At 28.8% G+C, this 21,890-nt stretch overlaps 1 protein-coding gene across 2 annotated transcripts in view; it reads left to right on the top strand.

The window, feature by feature from the left end:
• The window catches only part of app (Palmitoyltransferase app), a 130,042-nt gene that overhangs the window by 76,281 nt on the left and 31,871 nt on the right, over positions 1-21,890 (top strand). For both annotated transcript variants that reach the window (XM_075376945.1, XM_075376946.1), the window contains exon 9: positions 20,928-21,300. In XM_075376945.1, coding sequence (XP_075233060.1) covers positions 20,928-21,300 — 373 coding nt within the window. The remainder of the gene's footprint in view (positions 1-20,927; positions 21,301-21,890) is intronic.

Here is a 21,890-nt window from a genome sequence, read left to right on the forward strand (position 1 = left end):
GAACTTTACTGGCTGACAGATGGGTTTTGGCCTTCACTGGGCAGCCCTCATCCTTCCTTTACCACCCTTACTCGCCATTTTTGATTCTGCAGTATAATGATGGACCCATGTCTCATCACATGTGACGGTGTGCCTCAAAAAATCGTCCCCCTTCTTGCCGAAATTGATTCAGAGATCTCTCACAGATCTCCACCTGACCTGTTTTTGATTTTCAGTTAACAACCTCGGAACCCGTTGAGCACTAAGTTTTTTAAAGTCAAGATGATCAGTGATAATAGATCGATCACTCCTGATATAGCTGATACTACTGATGCGATTTCTTCAACAGTGAACCAGTAATCACCTTCGATAAGCTCTTGAACAGCACGGATGTTTTCAGTTGTGAGGCTTGACTTTGGACATTGATCTTGACTTTTGCCTTCTACACTTTTCACCTGCCCTTAAATCTTCTGGCCCACATATACACTCAGTTCTAGGACAGTGTAGCGTTGCCAAACTGTACCTTTAAACGAGTTAAAATTTCTGTAGGTGTAACGCCTTCATTAGTTAAAAACATTATGATTATACGCTGTGCAACAGACGATTGAACCTCTTGCCCACTCATGGCTGTACTGATGACAGAGTGCAGAAGAGCTAACCAAGCTGGTTCCCCCTCTCTAATATACTGAACATTAACCTTCCACTCCACCATCCATTTCAGAACTGCTTGATGCATAGAATAGCAAAATTACCATTAAAATTTGATTCACCCTCGTATATATATTTATATAATCTTTTTTTTAATCAATTCTGAAGTTTTTTTTTTAATATCCCTGTATTTTGTATGAACATTTTTACTGTACTTTTCCATAGTCTTTGTCTTATCCTATTTTTAAATCACAAATGAAAATAAAAATGAATCTTCTTAATAATTCTGTTGTACAGCTTCCCCAAAGAACTACTTGTACTCGGCACTCTGCAATTATTTTTATCCTTCCTGTACATTGCACAAGATTGTGAGTCAGGTCTTAACTTCAGGTCATTTAAAACTTTACTTGCATCATAAAATTTCTTCCTAGCCTAGTAACTTCCAATACTTCAATTCCTTGAAGATGTGTTATTCTCACCACAGTACCTTCTTTACCTCATTTAATTTAATTACAAAATGCTGTAGCTATCAATATATTGTGTATAAACTGTCACCCCCATAAATAAATATAATCAGTTTATCATATACATACTTGGTTATTGTTAATATAAGTAAACAAAAAAAAATCAAAGATGTATCTATATAACGTTTTCAAATCATACTCTTGCTGTGCATCATAACCTGATTTTGACTGGTCACATTACTGCTCCCAGGTGACCAAATCTGTTATGTCAGAGGTGTAGAGTATTGGTTTTGGGTCTTTTCTATAAAATAAGTACACACTTAAGTAGTTAAATAAGTGTGATATTTTACACTTCAATCTTGATATCTGAATTTTTAAATTTAAATAGAAATCCTATTTTACAAAACCAAATTTCATATAAAAATTGTCTTATGTTATTGTGTTATGTTGTATGAGATAGCAGCTTGTTGAGGAGATATTTTCTTTTTTAACATAACTTTTTTATATACAATTTTCCATTATTTGTGGTTGATTGCTTCCATACTTTAGAGATTGAATATTGAATATAGAACGAGTAAAAAGTTAAAATTAAGTCTCATCCTCCAATTTACTGAACTTATGACTTCATAACTTTTTTCTCTTTTTATTAACCCCTTCAGGGTCACCGTTAGGTATTACTTTAGAGGATGAGATGAGTGATTTTTAGCATGTGTGAAAATGCCATGCCTGACTGGAATTCGAACCTAGGACCTCCGGATGAAAGGCTAAGACGCTACCACCCATGCCACAGAGGCCAGCGACTTCATAACTTACTTATGATTAAAAACATGAAATCTACTGTAGAGTAAAAACATTTTTCAATTAAAAACTGTTTTAGTTTTTCTATGAAATTTTTTCCATCAGCACTGACATCAATGTCTACATAAATTATTCCATGAACTTTGACTGTGTATTGAAATAATATTGCACTATGAATTTCCACAGACCTACTTGTTCTGTTTCTCTTGTTATAATTACCTATCTGTATGGCGGATGAAAGCGTCTCTCTTTCATCTGCAGGGTTTTGGGTTCTAATTCCAGTCATACTTAGGATTTTTTTTCATTTCTTATAAAAAAAAGGAGTGGTAATTATTTTGCTAAACATAAACTTATTTTTGCTGGAAAAAGAATAAATAATTATGAATATTTAATTTTTTTGAAAATTGATAGCAAAATCTATGTCTTCAATTGGTTAATATGTTTATAAATAAATAGGGTTAGACCTGTTAATAATTTTAGTTTTTTAAAAAACTGCCTTCATGTGTCAGATTTTGTTATCTATACCTGTATTTAATGGCTGACTTTTTTAACTTAAAAACTATTCATAAATTTTATTTTGATGGTGATCTCCAAAACAGTATTGAGTATTGTATTTAAGAGATTATAAATCTATGATGAACTGCTCTTATTATCTCCAAGCCTACATATTAGTCTTTTGGTTGTAAAATTTGAACTATTTTTTGCATATACAATCTATATGGTCACTTCAAGAAAGATATGTAGAATCTTTACCCAAGAACTTTACTAGTAATGAGTTTTCTACGGTTCAGGGACCAACAGAAATAACTCCCCAATTTCCCACCACTGCTGGTGGAGCGCTAATAGTACAGGGCATGGTGTTGGCACACCATTTTGTAGTGGATATCTTGCCATATCAGTTACAACCATGGCGTGAATTGTGCATCAGGCTTTTGTTATTGAAACTTATTTTAAAAATGGTGATTCTGTTATAAACACAGCAATTATTTTGTTCACACTTTTGGCTAGGTCGACACACTGCAGTACCCGATAAGAAGACAGTTCAGTTTTAGACCTACCAGTTCAGCTTTGAAGAAGAAACCCGCAGGTAGGCCACATTTAAACATCCAAAAATATTGAAACTGTGAGACAGGCAGTTATACAATCTTCACATCGCTCAGCTCTTAAACAAACTGCTGCATTACAAATATCTGATCGGACTGTAAGGAGAATTTGACACGCCTACTTACAGTTTCATCCTTACAAAATGATGGTCATGCAGCAGCTAAATGAACATAGTGGATTTGCTGCATTGCTTCTTGCCAGGCTAGGCATTTTCCATGCTTCTGGAAAATGTTCAAGTGATCTCGATTGTGTTGTCAGGTGACGAAGCCCATTTTCACTTATCAGGTTGTATTAACAAACAAAAGTTTCAGTACTGGGCAGAAAATAATCTCCTACAACTTCATGGGTGCCCTCTGAACTGTGAGTGTGTTACAACTTGGTGAGCAGATGCTGAATTTGGAATAATAGGGCCATGTATATTTAAGGAAGAAAGGGAATCAGTTACAGTAACTTTCAAACGTTATGCAAAAATGTTACACAACTTCTTGCTACCAAGATTTAATGAACTCGAAAATGAAGCCAAAAATTTATGGTTTCAACAAGGTTGGGACACAGCAAGGCAATCAATGAATTTCATCTGAGAAATGTTTCCCGGACGTCTTATTTCACAATGAGGATGCATCCCATGGGCTGCACGGTCACCAGATCTTGCAGCATGCAATTTTTTTCAATAGGGACATGTAAAAGCTGAAATCTTTTAACAGAAGCCAAGAACCCTTGATCATTTAAAAGCTACTATTCATCAACAAATTGCTACAGTACCACTGGAAATGATAAGAAAAGTAATATGAAATTTCAGGGAGAAGTTAAAACATCTATAGATAGTGAAGGTCGGCATATGAATTCTTAGAAATTAATAAATATATGTGAAAATAAATGGCAAAAGCTGTTCTTTCAGAATATATTAAATTTTTTTGTAATGTCTATTTTATTTACATTTCAAATTGAGGAGTTATTTCTCACGAACCCGTTATTATTACACACATATCTTGACATTGATATTATTTTCATGTTTCCTTTTAACGCTTATAAAGTTCAGTTTAATTTCATTTAATGCTGAATTAAATTATATTGAATGAGGTATTGAATAGCTCAATGTATCTATGCCTATCTACATTAGTGCTGGTTATATCATTGTTGTATTATTTGCGTAAAATAATACTTGACTCTTTTTAATCACTGATGATAACAGGTTGATATTTATTAAAACAAAAGCAGGACCTAGTTTAGAATTCTGTGATTCTCATGGTAATGCGGTGAAGAAGTAAGGACAACAATTCTAATTATTCCTTCTGTCTTTAGCTATACATTGTTTTCTATACATCAGATTTAAACCAGTTATTACCTATTAATTACCAGTTATACCTGTTAATACCTATTTTCTTCAATTTTAGTTGAAGAAATTCAACTAAAATTAGATCTATAAAGATTGATGTAGAATTTCTCCTTTTATTCAGGTACATCTATCGTCTTTTCTACATAAGTTATCTGTATGTTTTTAGTAGAATTCTCTTTTCTAAAACTTTGTTTTTCTACTACTGATGTAGTATTTTCATTTCCATTGTTAGATTCTAACCTATTGAGTACTAGTCTCAGATATTTTTTAAATTGAAAAAGGTAGAAGTAAATCTATGATCTGCAATTTTCTCATCTAATTTTTTATGTTTATTGAAGAAAGGTTTAATTTTGATTATTTTAATTACTCAAACTTCTCTTGCTTCCAATGAGGCATTAATTAAATCTATTAGTTTACCTATTTGTTCTGTACAATACTTTATGATTATATATGATGATACTTCAATAGTACAGTATGAAATCACAAGGTTTTCCTGACCAGCTTATATCTTCAATCAAATTTTTCTACTTCAAATTCACTATTTTTCTGTCATATTGCTTGGAATCATCCCCCCCTCCCTCTCTCTCTCACCACATGATGTTTTGTTGTCATGCTGTTGGGGCATCAATTCATGCCTAAAGGATGCGTACATGTGCTTGGGTTCTGAGAGAAATAGATCACACAGATCCATGTGAACCTTTTTTTGTGGAGGTTAAAAGATATTTTTAAAACATTTTTTACATTTGTTATATAATCCCTTATTGTTTATGTTGATGAAAAAATAATTTTGATTGATGGATAAAAAAAATGGGAAAACAATCATCATTGATAGTTTACATATTGTATTGTGTTATGTTACTTCTAATATAAAAATGTTATATAATAATGTTTGGTTCCTTATTAGTTTTACTTTAGATTAGCTTAATGAAAATTTTTTTTAAATATATTACTGATTATTATATTTTATTTTATGGTGGCAGCATGGTGATGTGATTTGATGGAAGAGATTAAGTACAACAAAAAGAAAAAATCATGAATATCGATCATTAGAACAGGTTTATTTTGTATATAAATCTATTTAATTAATATATGTAATTTCACCGCGTTTATGTACATTATATATAGTTAAAGTCACTAATTGCTATATTATTATTATTATTATTATTATAATTACTACTGTAGCTTTTTGTTGATTTAAATCCACTTTATTGTTTGCTAAAAATAGTTTTAAGTATTGCCGGAGGCACTTTCACAGTTGTTTAAAATTTTGATTTATTATCATTTAATTCATACATTTTTCTGTTTTATTTAAGTTTCATGATTGGTTCTGCCCTCCGCTAACTAAACATAAATTTAAAACAGAAACTGTTCTATATAATACACTGTAGCTTGTTGTGTTGATATACTTTTATAAGAGAGTTGATTCCAGACTTTTTCCTACTTCTTAGGGTATGAAAGAAACACTTTAATTTTTTTTTGTTTTTTTTGTTATGTATACTGGAAAAAAACTTGGCCTTGATGAGCTATATTTAAAAGATCATTTTATGTGAAAATAGTTTTTTATCTTATTAAAACTACTTGTTCTTTTCTGTTTTCGTGTTGGAAGTAGGAATTATGAAAAGTTATTCATAAAAAGACCCTGGTTTCCCAGTAGTGCACACTACTACAAATTTGTAAACATTTTATAAATTTGTTAGATTTATAAAAGATGTTATTTTTAAGGTGTTGAAAAAAGATTATATTTGATTGTCAATTAAAAAAAATCATTGTTCCTATTATAGCTCTTAAAAATGTTAGGAAATATTTGTTTCTACCAAATATGTGTTTCATCACCACTATTAGGTTATGTAGTTTCATAAATTGAGTTGGTAATATAAGGAGAAAAAACACTGTTAAGGAAATCATAATTTCCATTAAAACTTTCAGGGATCTTGGCCATCAGCTAAAAAAAATAATTCACAATACTGCTCAATGAAACAGTTACAATAATAGTAAGATTTCTATACTGTTTTCTGTGCTTTCCTGAAGTAAATTTACTCTTATTCAACAGACAACTGAAATTATCAGCAGCATTAATAAAAATTTTTCTTTCCTTCATAACAACCAGAATATTAAAGTTGCACTATCAAGAAAATGGGTAAAAATAGAGCACTTTTTATATATAAATTTTAATAATTTCTACAGTTTCCTTCAAATAAATTGCAACTTACTACAATAATGGAGAAAATAATAAATTTCGATACAGTACAGAATAATTCATTTTTCCATCAAATGATTTCTGATGACGTTTATCATGTATGATTTAATTAAAATTTTTCTTGCAGACTTCATTAAATGAGAAGATTCTCAATTTAATCCTAGTAAGTTTACCAAATGGGCTACCCAATTATGATGATTATTTTTTCATTTTGTAGTGAATGTTTTTTTAGGTGATCCCATTGTTCTTCGTAATTTAAGTGAAAGTTTCTTGAAAAAATATGTTATTTACATAAATGATTGTTTTTTTTTTTACCATCGTTACGTTGTTGAATAGTTATGGTATAATGACATGTTGATAGTAATAGATAATGACTTAAGTAGTTATAGCCTGATGATAGTCTGATATTGAAAATATTTTCATGTAAAACTTTTAAAAAACTACTTGAAAAACTTAAAGTTAATAATGTTATTGCATTCTAGACAGCCTTAGTTTACACTCAGAAATGTTTTCTACATTTTTCTCTGCATTCATTTTCATATTTTTTATCAAGAATCAGGTTTATTGCTCATTTCTTGTAAACAACTGTTTCACATACAGGTAGTGTTTTTTTTTGTAGGCATATCCAGATTTTAAATCAAAGTAAAACTAAAATGTGTAAAATAAAGTAAATTAAACAAAAGTAAAACTATGTGAAAAATTGCACAAAAAATTCAAAGTAACATGTTTTCAAATTTTTACTGTTTGAAGTTGGCACTAAATTAAAGGTTAACAGGTTGAAAATTTGAATTTTGGCACTGACTTTTAAAAATTAAAAAAAGTATTATATTTTAAAGGTTTTATTACATTTTTTATGTGTATATTACATAGTAAAATATTTATTTATTGTGCACATTTTGTTTACTATGCACCAATTTCCAGTAAAATGTATTAATTTGAATTTTTTTAAATTTATCTTTCTCATCTGTACTCACTGCAAATTTTTTATTATTGTTCTTATTTTATAGTAATTTTTAAATTACTTTTGTTGAGTATGTACTTTAGAATTATCTCTGTTATTATCAATCGTTTGTCAATATTTGTATTCTCAAAATTGATAGTATATCAGTATTTGCAGATTTTCATTTGGTTGTTCCAAGCACATACAAATATATGACATATGTCATATATATAAATATATGCAATATATGACTAAGTATTATAATATGAAAAATCAGTTATTTATAAAAATAATGAGATATTAGTAAAATTTGAGAATTGGGAGGTAATTAAGTTTGACAGAAATGAAAGTAATATTTTGTATTATTTTCATTCAGTGAGAAAGTGGATAAGATGACCATATATATAATTGTACAGTATAATTAGCACATGTAAGGAATTGATTGAGATGATCAGTTTATTAGACTATTATCTTTTTTCATATTATCATCACCTTGTGGCATTCTATTATGCACGGAAGAAATATTTGAGGTCTAATTCATATCAGCTTCTTTATGCTGGGAATTATAAAAGTAAATGTTCCTTTATGGTGCTTTTTTGCTTTACTATAAGTTACAGACTACTAGATACTAGATTACTACTAAAGATACTAGATTTTGAGACTAGACGTATTTCTCCCATGTAAATGTGTGATGATGATTATGAGCCTAAAACAAACTATGAGAAAATTTTTATATTCTTGTCTCCTTCCATAACCAAGAAGGCTATACTGTTATAATAAACAAACTGTGGTTGGATTAGTCTTTAATATGTTATTTTGTTAGCAGTTTCATTATCCAGCCATAGATCTTAATAACTGAATTTTCAAATTATTTTTCATGTAGTTTTGTTTATTCTATTTTCCTTCAATTCTAGATATTATGGTTAAAGTTTGATGTTTATATTTTATTGTTAACAATAATTCTGATGTCAACATAAATTTTAAAGAAAATATACTGTATTTAATAAAGTAATATTTAAAAATTGAAAATCATATTAAAAATTAAATTAAAAAAGTAAATGAAATGTAAAACAATTTGAAAGTACCTAATAGAACAGTGCTCTGCTATGGATTTCAACTATAGAAAATTTCTGCTATAGAAAATTCAGGCTAAGTAAATCAACTTTGTAAGTTTTAAAATAATATATAGTAAATGAGAAAATAATGTCAATATCTTATAGGGAATAATAATATTATGAAACAGTTATTGCTTGTGAAGTTCTTAGGTGTGATGATTGAATATAATCTCTATAAACGACATGTTAATTATAATTAGAAAAAAACGAACTAGAATATCTACTCTGTGATAAGTATACAGGCTTATTGTTAGAAAATTAATGAGAGCACCAGATCAGTAATTGATCATCCCTTTATTAATAATAGTAGCTGGCTAGTCTAGCCACAACTCAGAGGCTCCTTGGGCCTACCCCAAGCCTGCAGAGCTCACTTTGCGTGCCACTTTTATGTTGCAAGGGGACAGTGCCTTGGACACCTGCAGAGCTTGCTTTGGTCACCATTACCATGTACCCAAAGGTCTCCTCCCCCTGTACTCCCACACTTTTTGTTATACTCATGATTGTGAGAATAATACTGATAACTAGCAATTAAAGTGTTAGGCTTTATAGAAACCTGAAAAAGAAACTAAATTACTAAAGACATAATAATAGTAGCTGTGGTAACTAAAGTACACACATCTTTGATGATGAATGTATTCAAAACTTATTTCTTTGCCGTGGAGGCAGAAATATAATAATGAAGTAAAAGGATTAACCTTGTTTTTCCTTAATGAATATCTTTAATTTACAACTTCACCCTCTATGGAGGTGAAGAAATAATGAATATTTTTAATATTGTATCCTTCAAGGGAAATAGAGCCTCGGTCTTAGACTTAAAACCTCCGTGGAATAATATGAATGTGTCCTGAAAATTTTAAAGCAATCGGTCGGTTGGTTCTTTGAGATTTTTAAAGATGAAATATATCTAAAACCCTTGTCAGTTATACTAAGAAACATGGGTAAAAATTTGGTTGTGATTGATCGAGTAGATTTTTTGTTTATCCCGAACAAGAAAAACCCCCCTTTTCTTCTTTATATAGTATAGATTACTAATACTATTTTGGGATCATCATCTAAAATAAGATTAGGAAAGAGTTTTGGGCTACAAGAAATCCGTTCTATTCTTTGTAAGATTAAAGTAATATAAAACCTAAGTGCAACTTTGACTTAGTTTTTTTTTGTTATCTATGACGCTATAGTCAGTTTTGGGCAGACAGATTTTAAAAGAAGTTTAGATATTCATAATCATCATACAAGAAATTAAAAAAATTAAACATTTGTAGAAATCTAGAACTCCAATATTTTAATTTCTTATATATTTATTTTATATATTTCTTATATATTTATTTTATATATTTCTTATATATTTATTTTATATAGCCAAAGTAATTTCATAGAGAGATTAAACATTTAAATTACTCTGATTATAAAAATGTTTTAAAAAAAGGTTAAAGCAATTTTAAATTTTAAAAAAGTACTTGAATTTTTAAAAGTAAATTTCTTTTATTTCTTCATCATAAGGTGGTTTAGGATTTAATTTAAGTTAGACTTTTACCTTACATCTTATGATCAATAGTAATGAGTCATTAGAGGATGGTTAAAAAACATTCACTCTTTTTGTTTCATGTCAGTGTTAAAAACATGGCTTGTATTTGTAAGATGAATGGTGATGTTAAGTAGAAAGTTGGTATGCCTTACACCACTGTATTTCCACCACTAAATTACTACTGAATATCACTTGGACTACTCAGTATCTAGTTCATTCAGGTTAAGCATATCAACAAAACTTTTTAAGTTTACTTATTTATTCTCATCTGTTCATGAGCATAGATGAACATATTATCCCCAGTTCCCTCTGTTCTTCAGTTTTTCTTGCAGTTATTCCTCTGATATTACAAGTTCAAAAAATCATCAGGATAGTGAAGGAAGTCCTAGTCTGGTTGAGTAGGGTTGCCATTTCATAGTTTGTACCATGTAAGAATTTTGTCAAAAATAATTGATTAAAAATGTTTTTTTTATAGTTGATTTTTTTTTTTTTATGTTGTGATTAACTGTTTTTGTTATTATATATTTATTTTTTCGACTGTACCCTATGTTAGGAAATACATCCAACTCGCTTTGTTACTTATGACGCTTATGTCACTTAGCAGGAAAAACTGTAGTAAGTTTCTGTCTTATAATGCCAACCCATCTGCTTAGGGATTACACAAATTTAAATTATCCAACAAAAAGCAGTTTATGAGATAGTTTATGCTTACAAATTGTATGAAATTGCTTACACATTTCGTATGCTTTTTGTTTCATGCAATTTGTTTCATACAAATATTGTGGAATCAAGGAGATATTGTAAATTTAATTTTGCTATTTGATTCACCATATCTGAACATTTTACTCAGAAAACTTGGGAAATTTAAAAAAAATTGTTTTATACAATTTTAAGCTTAGTTCAATTATAAATCAGAGAAATTACAGTTGGAAATTATAAACAGTTATATTATATATTACATACGTCAGCTTTAATTGTAGTAATTTCAAAAATTCGTCATTTGAGAAAGTCTACAGTATAAATATAATTTTGTAATTAAATTAAAAGCACTACTGTTCTGAGTGATAATGATTGCATTATTAAAATGTTTCACATCACTATCATATTGTCTGAATAATTTATTTATTTTTCTTTTATCATTAAACAAATATTAAGACTTTGAAATTTATTTAAAGGCATTTCATAATTTTATATTTAAAAATGTGTTTATACTTATTAAAAACTAAAAAAAATTACTAATAAATTTTATTTATTTTGTTTTAATGCAAAACACTTTTGAAGTTTGATGCTGTGAAGTTTTTATCAATTTGGTAAGTTAATGGCATGTAAAATTGTTTAAGCTTGCAACAGTTAGTACTTGACTTACCAATAATTACCATTACCTTCGCCTCAGCAATTATACTTTATATTATTTAAAAACGTTGCTTCTTTTGTACCGTTATTTTGTCTTGCTTTAGTTACTGCATTTTTGGTTTAACTAAAAAAATTCCTTCACCTTAATTTTTTCCATTTGTACCTTACAAGAAAGTTAAATAATTTGTTGCATTATAAGTGGTTGTAAAAGTGTAATTTTTTCTGTACTGTTATGTAGATGTTTTGTTTATTTGGCCAGAATAATCGTAGGACTTCAGAACTAATTTTGAAAGATTCCTTCTATTTTTAAAAAACTGCTTCCTGAGTAATATAAATTGTTATAGTAATTATATCACTATTGACTATGCCCCCCCCCCCCTCTAATTTTACTGCTTTAGCATCCCTTCTTGATAATATTTTTTTGTAATATATAAATAATAAAAGTGTAATTATGAAACTGCCAAACTAGTTAAGAAGGTAAATTCTGGATTTGATTTGTTTAATCCAGGTGAGAAATTATCATTAGTTTTGGTAAAGATGCGGTATTCTTTTTAAGCACACTTTGAACCGTCCTTCTTATTATATTAGATTTTAATTAAAATATTTGAAATTTTCATAATTAGTCTTACCTTCTGGATAAAGTAAGAGACTTAAGTGAAAAGATTCTGTTCGTCTTGATCTTTAGACCGTACAGCTATACAAATTAGATAAATAACTAATTTATTTATCAATCAATGGCCTTAGATTAACAATAGCCTCCTCAGTTAACAACAATTGAAGTATTGCAGTATTCAACATCTACATTCTTATAATATCATTCTAATTCACTGATAAATAGCTCTAGTATGAACAGAGGTAATAATAAGGTAACTGATAAGGTAATAATTTAAAAAATAAATTATTAATAAGGTTTCTCCAAAAAGAGAATAAACTTTTCCAAGATTATTTTATTTATCTTTAATACCACTTAATCAAATTTATCCTCTTTAAAGTAGTTTCATCTACTGTTCATATATTCCTCCCAGTGGTTTTCCACATTTTAATATATTCTGGCATGTGTTTTATGGAGTAATCTACAGATCTGGTGTTGTAATAAATTTTCTTTAATCTCTGCTTTCATCTGAAAATAGCATCCTTTCAAGTGAATCTCATCTTTGTAAATAGAATGAAGTTCACAGGAATGAAATCAGTCAAATAGGAATACTGGGGGTATGATAGATGGTTATACTTTATCAAAAACTCCTGAACAAAGGAGCAATGAATCTGTGGAAGTATTATTATTGTACTGTATTATTGTAGAATCCATGTTTTCAGAAATATTTGTAATTATTTGATTTAAGTTCATCATCCAACTTTCAGTCTAATGACATGTTTCAGGATAAAGTTGTCATCATTAGGTAAAAATATAGTAGTACATTACAGTAGCAGGCTGTAGTGATAAAGAGAGAATACTAAATTTACACATTATTATTTATGTATATATTGACAGATATGTAGATACACTGATTGTTGTTGACTGTGTTACCATTATTGTTTCACCCTGTACTCTAATGCTGAATTATTTCCAGATAAAATTTGTAACTGATATTATGACCATGTCAGATTTATTCATAGTGAATGGCACCATTCAATCAAAAAAGATTATCAACATCAGTTTCACGTCTGAGTGACTTTGGCATGATTTTTTTGAAACATTAATATAGGATCATAATACTGTGTGTGACAACCTACCCATACAACCAATTTATTCCCATAAAACTTCTTGTAATATTTTCAAAATTTCTGTTAACATCTTGATATATTAGAAAAAAATATTTTACTCATTACATTGTTTCTCAAGAATCTTCATTTCCTTTTTATCAGAAAATTTCTGTAAGCACAAAACACAACCTCACCTAAATACTGGAAATGAAACAATGTAAAATGATGTGACAAATATAATATTATTTCTAAAGAATTATACTATCTAGTAGAATAATGAGTATCAATTCATTGGTGTACTATTTTCAAAAGTGATTTCTCTTTGGACATTCCTTGTATATGAGGATTCTATCTTTTTTTAACCACCCAGGTTGGTCCTGCTTTTCTAAAGCATTACACAACCTAAGCGGGTGCCATGGCCCCTCTGAGACTCCATAAGATCCGACTATGTTGTTCCCCGCGGGGGTCGTTCACCCAAGAGGGCCGAGACTCAATCCTTTATTGCCATGCCTCTAAGTGGGAGCCCCAGCCAGATCTCGGTCTTTTGTGCCAAGCAAAAGGGGTTCCCGGTCACTTATCAACTACAGCCCAACCAGGCAAGCCCAAACGAGCCACAGTCTCCTGAGTGGGTCTACCCTCAAAGTTCCCATTCACATGCATTCTGTTCTTTTAATCTAAGTAAACTTGTCGCAAGAGTTACAACCAGGTTCTACTCTCGTCTTCCTGTTAGCATTAGAAGAGGATTCTACCTACAGGACTGTAAATTCATCCCGGCATAGATTTCAGGAGTTGGTTTCCAGATTGAGAATTCTATACCAACTATTTGTCTCCATATTTTAAGATAGACTGAAACCAGTGGAGGAGAAATTCAAAAATGCCATAGTATTCAAACTTTTTAACTCATCTCTTATAGGTCTTATATTAATTTCCCTTTGTAGATTCTAAAAAACTTTTAAACACTATTCAATCCATCAAGTGTCTCTGGTAGTTGTAGTTTGTTAGTGAATTTACACAAAAGTTGTTGATCATCTTTTCAAGAAGGTTATTAAATTCTTTCAAATATAAAAGGAAGATCATCATTATCTGATTATTTTTTGATTCAGTATAACTGCCGTAAATAAACCATAAAATATGACTTAATATGTCAACAACTTAAAGTAAAATATCTGTTTTAATTCTCTTAACTGTGTTTCTCAACCTGGGTGTCGCTATGATATAAAGAGGGGATCACAAAATTTACCTACAAGTTTACGTATAAATAGTAATGAAATTATTTTATGAGAAAAAAGATCATTTATTATAAACATTTTACTAACATTTCTTAGATTTATAAGTACACGTGTAAAGAAAATACATTAATGAGATGGTTGTGTTTGTTTTTCATTTAAAAGTTTCTCCATACGTACTGAAATAACAGATATAAAAATAATTCTTAGAACCTTGTTCCTCAGTGGTCATACTTATTATACAAAATAACATACAATACTTATTATACAATACTCTTGACAAAATACATGGTTTCATGAATTGTGACTCCTTTTTTCAATTCAACCTGTCTTGTATGTTGTATCAATTAACTTTTTATATCAGTAAATCATTTCCATTTCTGTCAGGATCTTTAAATTCTATATTTTCCTTCCTTAGCTGTATTTATAATCTACGGCACAACTTATCAATTTTATTTACATGCCAGTAAGTCTCTGCTAGTAACATACAAAAGCAAATTGTTTTCAAATGATACAAGACGATTCCTGTATTTAGTTTTTAGCACAACCATAGATAAAAAACCCTATTCACAGAGGTAAGATGTGGGAAAAGGGATTAATATCTTCATTGATTCTGTGACTTAAATTTCCTTATTCACTTCGATGAGCAAACCACAAAGTATCTAAATCTTCAGTTGTGATTTGTAGTTATAATGTTTTATTGGCAGACATTTTGATGAGCTGGTCATGAATCTCAACTGGTAACTTAGCAGCTGGAACAACATTTTCACTAAATTGATTGAGTACCCATCTCTTCAAGTGATCATTTTTATCTTCCAAGAAATACTCCTCTGCCAACTGAATTTCTTGCTCACGCAAATGCATCTTCGATTATGAATAATAGTCCAAATTTTTCTCAGTATAATCGGAAACATATCAAAATTTTTTGTTTTGAAGTCAAATAATCCAGATATGAAGCTTATTAATGAAAGCATGAATTTTGTCATTAATGAAATGTTTTTATTCCATCCTTGTAAATTCACATTCAAGTCATTTAAATGCGAAAATACGTCAACTAAGTAAGCCAACAGCAAATGATTACAAAAAAATTCACTTGAACTTGCTGAATTATCCAATCGCGAACATTGGTAGCTATGTCATCAATTCGCCTTGATACTGTGTTGTTAGAAAGCAGATTTTTTTTAGTGTTTTTGCTTCTTCTATGCCTATAAAAACACTGATCAATTGCCACAGGCAGTATGAGGTTTTCTGTGATTGTATGGGATTTGGACATTTTAGTTACTTTTAATATTATGAGATAAGATGATGCTTCAAGATTACAGCTATCAGTACAGCTTAATTTACAAACAGAAGCTTGTCAGTTTTTCAAAATATGTTATTTTCTTTCAAAAAATTCCAAGGGTTTGCTTTTATGATCTATACTTTCTCTTTATTTTATGATATATACTTTCTAAGTGTCAAATTAATTTTGACGGTTTTATGTTTTGATTGGATAGGACTTCGAAAGCAAACATCACACTGTGGCATTCGATTCAGTAAGTTAAAACCATAATTTAAATGATTTCATTGTACAATCTTGTTTTTCTACCAATCGATTCACTGGTTGTAGATGGCTCACTTTGTTTTTTCACATTTATCTATTTTGCATATGAATCTAATTGAAAAAAAAAACACAATTACACCGTTTGACTATATGCTAAAAAACCGAAACCTCAATTATTATTTTCAATGAAACTACACTTTTAAAACTTAAAGGCAACAGACACACACTTCGCATTTAAAACTTAACTGGTATTTTGCAATCCCTTACGCCTCTTTTATTCTGCTGAATATTATGCAAGCAGATTAAATTACATGGAACACGTACACGTCAAGTTGGAACCTGTAAATTGCTCTTGTTTGTGCACTTCATACATGCATGTTATTACCCATTGCTGTCAATGCAGCTAAACAGTTTTAACATTGGGTTGAGGCTGGGCAATTCTGAAATATTCATTATATATAATTTTTTACTTTTTGGGGGGGTCATGTAGCTAAAAAGGCTGAGAATCGCTGCTCTTAGCTTATGTATTTAACTTTTGTCATTAAAATACTTTTTTGAATGTTTCAACTATAGAATTATTACTATATTGTTTTAGTTACATTCAGTTTCATCTTAGAATATAGTTGAATAAAGTTTTATAACAAAAGCATATATTTCAGAGATTTATATTTATAATTTGCCCGCTTTTTATTTTTGTAATATTAAATAAAATGGCTAATAACTACTTACATTTCATAAAGATTTAAACTTGCTAATTCAAGTTAGTAGTTGACAGTTCTATTTAGTATTACAAAAATAATCTGTCAGTAAATTATAAATATATACATAAATAAATTATAAATGTACAGATTTATATATTTTTGTAATTACCTATAGATAATTACAAAAATGATGTATTACGAACACCTTATATTTTTAAGAGTCTGAAGTTATACATCTCAATACAATAGACATCTTCATTATCTAAATTCTATAAAATAGGAAATTTAAAAAAATAATGTGATGTTTTATGTTAAGTAAAGATTTCTGCCATTCCATTAAATGAAAATTTGTATATTAGTTTTAAACTTTTGAGTGAAATGTTTTTTATAACATGGTGTTTAGTGTTTAGTGTTATCCTTATATAAATGTCTTGTGCATGTTTCCATTACAATAATACCGATCTGTCCAAATCAGTTACATGAGTATTTTGTTTAGTCACAGTTTTTTCATTATGTTTTGTGATTACTAACGTTTTTGTTATATATATATATATATATATTTTCATAATTAACTGCTTCATTATCATTAAATATTAAAAGTTTCTGAGTCGTATTAAAAGACATTATATAACACATTAGTTGTAATCTTTCTTGTAAGAGCGTAGTAAAAATAAGTTTTTTTTAATTTTATTTATTGTTTTAAATATTAATTTAATATCAATTACTAATGAATTAGGTCATTGTTCTTTATTTGATTTTAAGTTGAAAAAATAGTAGTTGTAATTTACCCACTATATGAATTTAAATAAAGATGGTACATCATAAGATGATATATAAGTAAATGATAAATGATAATAATTAATTTTTTTAATATTTGTTAATAATTTTTTAATATTTTTTTTTAGTTTGAAGAGGCATTAATTGCTATGGTTGTTCATAATCATCCTCTATATTGTTGTCTGCCCTGAGATAAGTCCCTTGCACTATTACTGATTATCTCTATTCCATCTAAAGTCTTAACATCTTGATAGCTTCTATTTCATTTTGGATTCTTTATAATCATTACTCTTTTTTCTTTTGCATCTTCTACTGGTCATTGTAGTATTGTTTAATCAATCCTCCTCTCATGATATGCCCCAGTCAATTTCCTTTCCTATTCTAAATTATTTTGATAACTCTAATCTTATTAATTTTTGCTTTTTTCACTTTGTCCAATTTAGCCTCACATTTTACCATTGAATGCTGAGTAAGATGAACTGCTTTTCACCCAATAAAATTTTAGATAGAAATCAAAAGCCTGGATGTCTTTCAGTACATCTGCTTAGGATTAAGCAAATCAGCCTTCTTATATTCAGGGATGTAACACTAAGAGCAGTGAATTTTTATTAGCGGACTTGCAAAGAATTTTGAAATCGCCCCACCTAGTCATTTTTATATACTTATGTAGAGTGCGTACAATGAAAATAAAAGCTTATGTTGGAGAAGGTCGATACTGCATTACTACCAAACCTGAAAATATTTACACCCACCTAATAAGTCAGTTTTTCTTAAAACAGTGTAACATCAAATCTTGTCTGCTGAAACATAGAAACTGTTGAAAGTGATATTTGGAATGCATGGTTTGAAAAAAAAGTGTTTTTAAGTAGTAAAAAAGATTCAAAGGTGGGTGAGAAGACATGAATGACAATCCTAGAAGTCAGCAGCCAAAAAGAAAAATTATAAATGCAGATCTGAACTGTGTGAGATTTGGTACTACTAACTGGTGATTTAGTCTATGGCTAATGAACAAATTTTGAGATTGTGTCTAGTGTAAAAGACCTGAATTGTGACCGACAAGTTGATCAGCTATTATGACAATGTAATAAATGGTGTAAAACTGCTGAAGATATGATGTATTGTTTGTTAAATGTACAACATTGTGGTAAGAATTCATAATGGATGACGCCATTATTATAATAAAAATAAAACCTTAAGATTGGATCGAACTTTGCAAGCTCTTTTTGATCTTGACCCTTCAGAAAGTTTCCATTTATATTATTGGACCTGTAATTTGTACACCCAAGTTTTGTCACCTGTTTATTACCTGTTTGGATGTAATTCTGAGTCATCAATGATGGCAGCTCTGTAAGCTGCCATCATTGTAAATCAACATCACAGAACAACTGTATTGTTCTGTGATGTTGATTTCCCTTTGAAATGTTGCTGCTTCCCCTTTCACAAACAAAATGTCAGTTAAAATCTTTTTACAGCTATCTTTTAATATCTTTTCTTCAGCTTTCTGTTTAATGATTTGATGATTTTTTATCACAATGTCCTGTATTTTGTAGGCATTTTCATCAGTTGTTGATTTGTTAGGATGTCCAACCCTGTAGTCATCTTCACGACCTTCTTGAAATTGTTTGTACCACTCTTAAAACTTTAATGTCAATATAACATCCTCGCCAAAAGTGTTATCTAACATTATCACCACTTCACTGCACTTTATTCCATATTTAAAACAAATTCAAAAAGTCATTTTTAAAGCAAAAAGGATGGAACAAAGGCTTTTAAAACAAAATAAATCACTACGTGTGAAAAAAAAATGTTCTAATTAATTGGCTGCCAAATTTCAGTTGCATTTAATAAGACACAGAATTAAAAAATTATCATTTTTTTTAATCGTACCTATATATATAATCACAAGTCTTGAAACTTATTCTGATTATTATTATTATTTTAAATTTATAACTTTATTTAAGTATAAATTATGTAATTTAATGTTAATAATATTGTATTATTTTTATTATGTTGTTTCTTACACTTTAGATTTCTTTCAGATTGGTTTTTATTGCAAAATGTTTTGTATGTATTAATTACATTTGTAGTAAATATGTGAAACTCATTGAACTTATTTTTAAAAACTAATTATCTCACATTATAAATATGTATTATTTCATTTGTATTTTAAAACAAATTATGACCTACAAAACTGTTAAAAAGAAATCTGTAAATCGTAATTTCTATTGAGATAATTTTTCAAATTATAAATACCTCTTATGCAGAAAAGATTAACCTCTTTAAATATTTCTCCTAAAGAAATTATAGTATTACCAACAAAAAATTTTAATAACAACTGTTCTGTACTAAAATTTAATATGACAACATAACAGTAGCAAATAAAATAGCTTTATCTAACGTCTATTCACAATAGACCATACACCAGAAACTTACGTAGTTTCTGTGAAAGATTTTAGTTATCTCAATGAAACTGAAAATTATGATTTTTTTGACTTTTTTGATGACATTTCTCCTTAGATAGTGTATCTTTTAAATTATTTAAGTTTTATTTTCAAGTTCCTCCACTTTTTTGTTGCTGATGCTGATTTATATTTTTCCATAGATTATAAATGCACCTAATTAATTTATTAATTAAATAATTTACCAATAGTGGAGAGAATGGAAGAGTGTTTTAGATTGTTTTCCATATTAAACAGAAGTATAACCAAGGTAAAAATAGCATCTCCACCACTGGAATACTCTACAAAGAATTTATAGCATTTCAAATTTGTTTTAGGATGAAATTAATTACTAATAAGCCACAAAGGAAAAACTGGATTGGATTATCCAACAAAAATGAATAAATTTATTAAAATTTATAAGTGAATCAGTACAAATATTGAATTGAAGGTTGAAGCAAAATAAAAAAAAAACTTTTTATTAAAAAATATAAATTTCATTTTTAACAATTTTTATAATTTAATTATTATTTATCTCTATTAAACACTTTAAGAACTTGATTTAATATTCAGATTTATTTATTTTTTTAATTATTTACTTATTCAAGTATAGCACTATTTTAAATTAATTTTTAGAAGGACTCAAACAGGCAAAAGTAAATTTATATATTTTTACTCTAAATATATATTCTACAGTAAATATACAATTTTATAGCAGGTCTTAGCATTACAGGAATAAATGTCAACAATAACAGCAATTCTACACATGACCAAATGTATACACTCTTATAACATTTATTACTATTAAACTACTACACCTACTAAACCCATCGTATAAGTCTTGCTGATTTGTCAAACAAAGACTTGCTAACCCGTCTCTCCCCCCCCTCTATTTAGAATAGATGACATAATTTTTTAGCAATTAAGTTTTTTTTTCAGTATGAGATGAAGTACTGATAAAACCTTGCTAGGAGTTGAACATTAGACCAGTCAGCTGGTGTTGTTAGGTTTATAATAACATTATTCTATTATTTCTAGTGTTAAGATTTTATACTAATCCTTTTTTTTTGGTTTGGTTTCAGGTAGTGATACAGGAAGTATAAACAGACTAGTAAGTCCTAATAATCTCAGTTTATACGATTCAATCACTACATCTTGTATTACGGAAACAGAAGAAACTGTTTTAAATACGAATGATTTAGTAGTTGGTAAACAACAAGACAGTAGCAATGCGAAGATGGATCTATCAGATCTAGATCTGGATTTGGATGAAGTTGTCGTTTCGATCGTTCCAGATCATGAAAATAATCTTGTACCTTTAAGTGCCAGTCGATTAAGATTATTACAGGACACAACTATGATTGAATCGGCGCTTGATCTTGATTCATTAGAAGAGTCTACATCGTCCGTGGGAGCAAGTAGTCAAGCTGGTCTCCTTAGAAAAAAGGAAACATTGTAAGTTATTGGTATTAATTATTTTAAAACTTTTAATTTATTATTTTCCCTTTTTTATTACAAAACCCGTGCTTTATATGAAATATATATTTTTATACTTCATATGAAAAATATTTTTATTAAAAAACTATATACATATATATATATATATATATATAAGTGTTACTAAGTCATAATTCTGTTTAAATTGTTAATTCTACGGTAAGAATAAATTATTGCTACGCTTTGTTAATTAATCTGAAATTTGCTTTTCATTCAAAAAGAACAGCATTTTCATTTTTCCCTTTTGAAAGATGGGAAGTATTTATTTCCCATTTTATTTATTTTATAAGATAAAAAATATTATTCTGTTTTTATTAAAAAATCATTTTTTATTTTATTTTATCCTGTAAAAAAAAAATTTAAGTATAAAAAATTCAGTAGTCCATTTTTGAGAAATGTTTGAGGTCCTTTTATCTATTTCTATTTATGTACGTATTTGTTTGGATACTTTTTTACAATAGAGCAAGGATGAGGTAGATTTTAAGTTACATAAATTTGTTATTTTTAATTGGCAACAGAACCAAATAAACTCTATAAGTGCGGATTTC

This window comes from Lycorma delicatula, chromosome 10 (genome assembly GCF_047948215.1).
Source record: "Lycorma delicatula isolate Av1 chromosome 10, ASM4794821v1, whole genome shotgun sequence".
Taxonomy (NCBI): domain Eukaryota; kingdom Metazoa; phylum Arthropoda; class Insecta; order Hemiptera; family Fulgoridae; genus Lycorma; species Lycorma delicatula.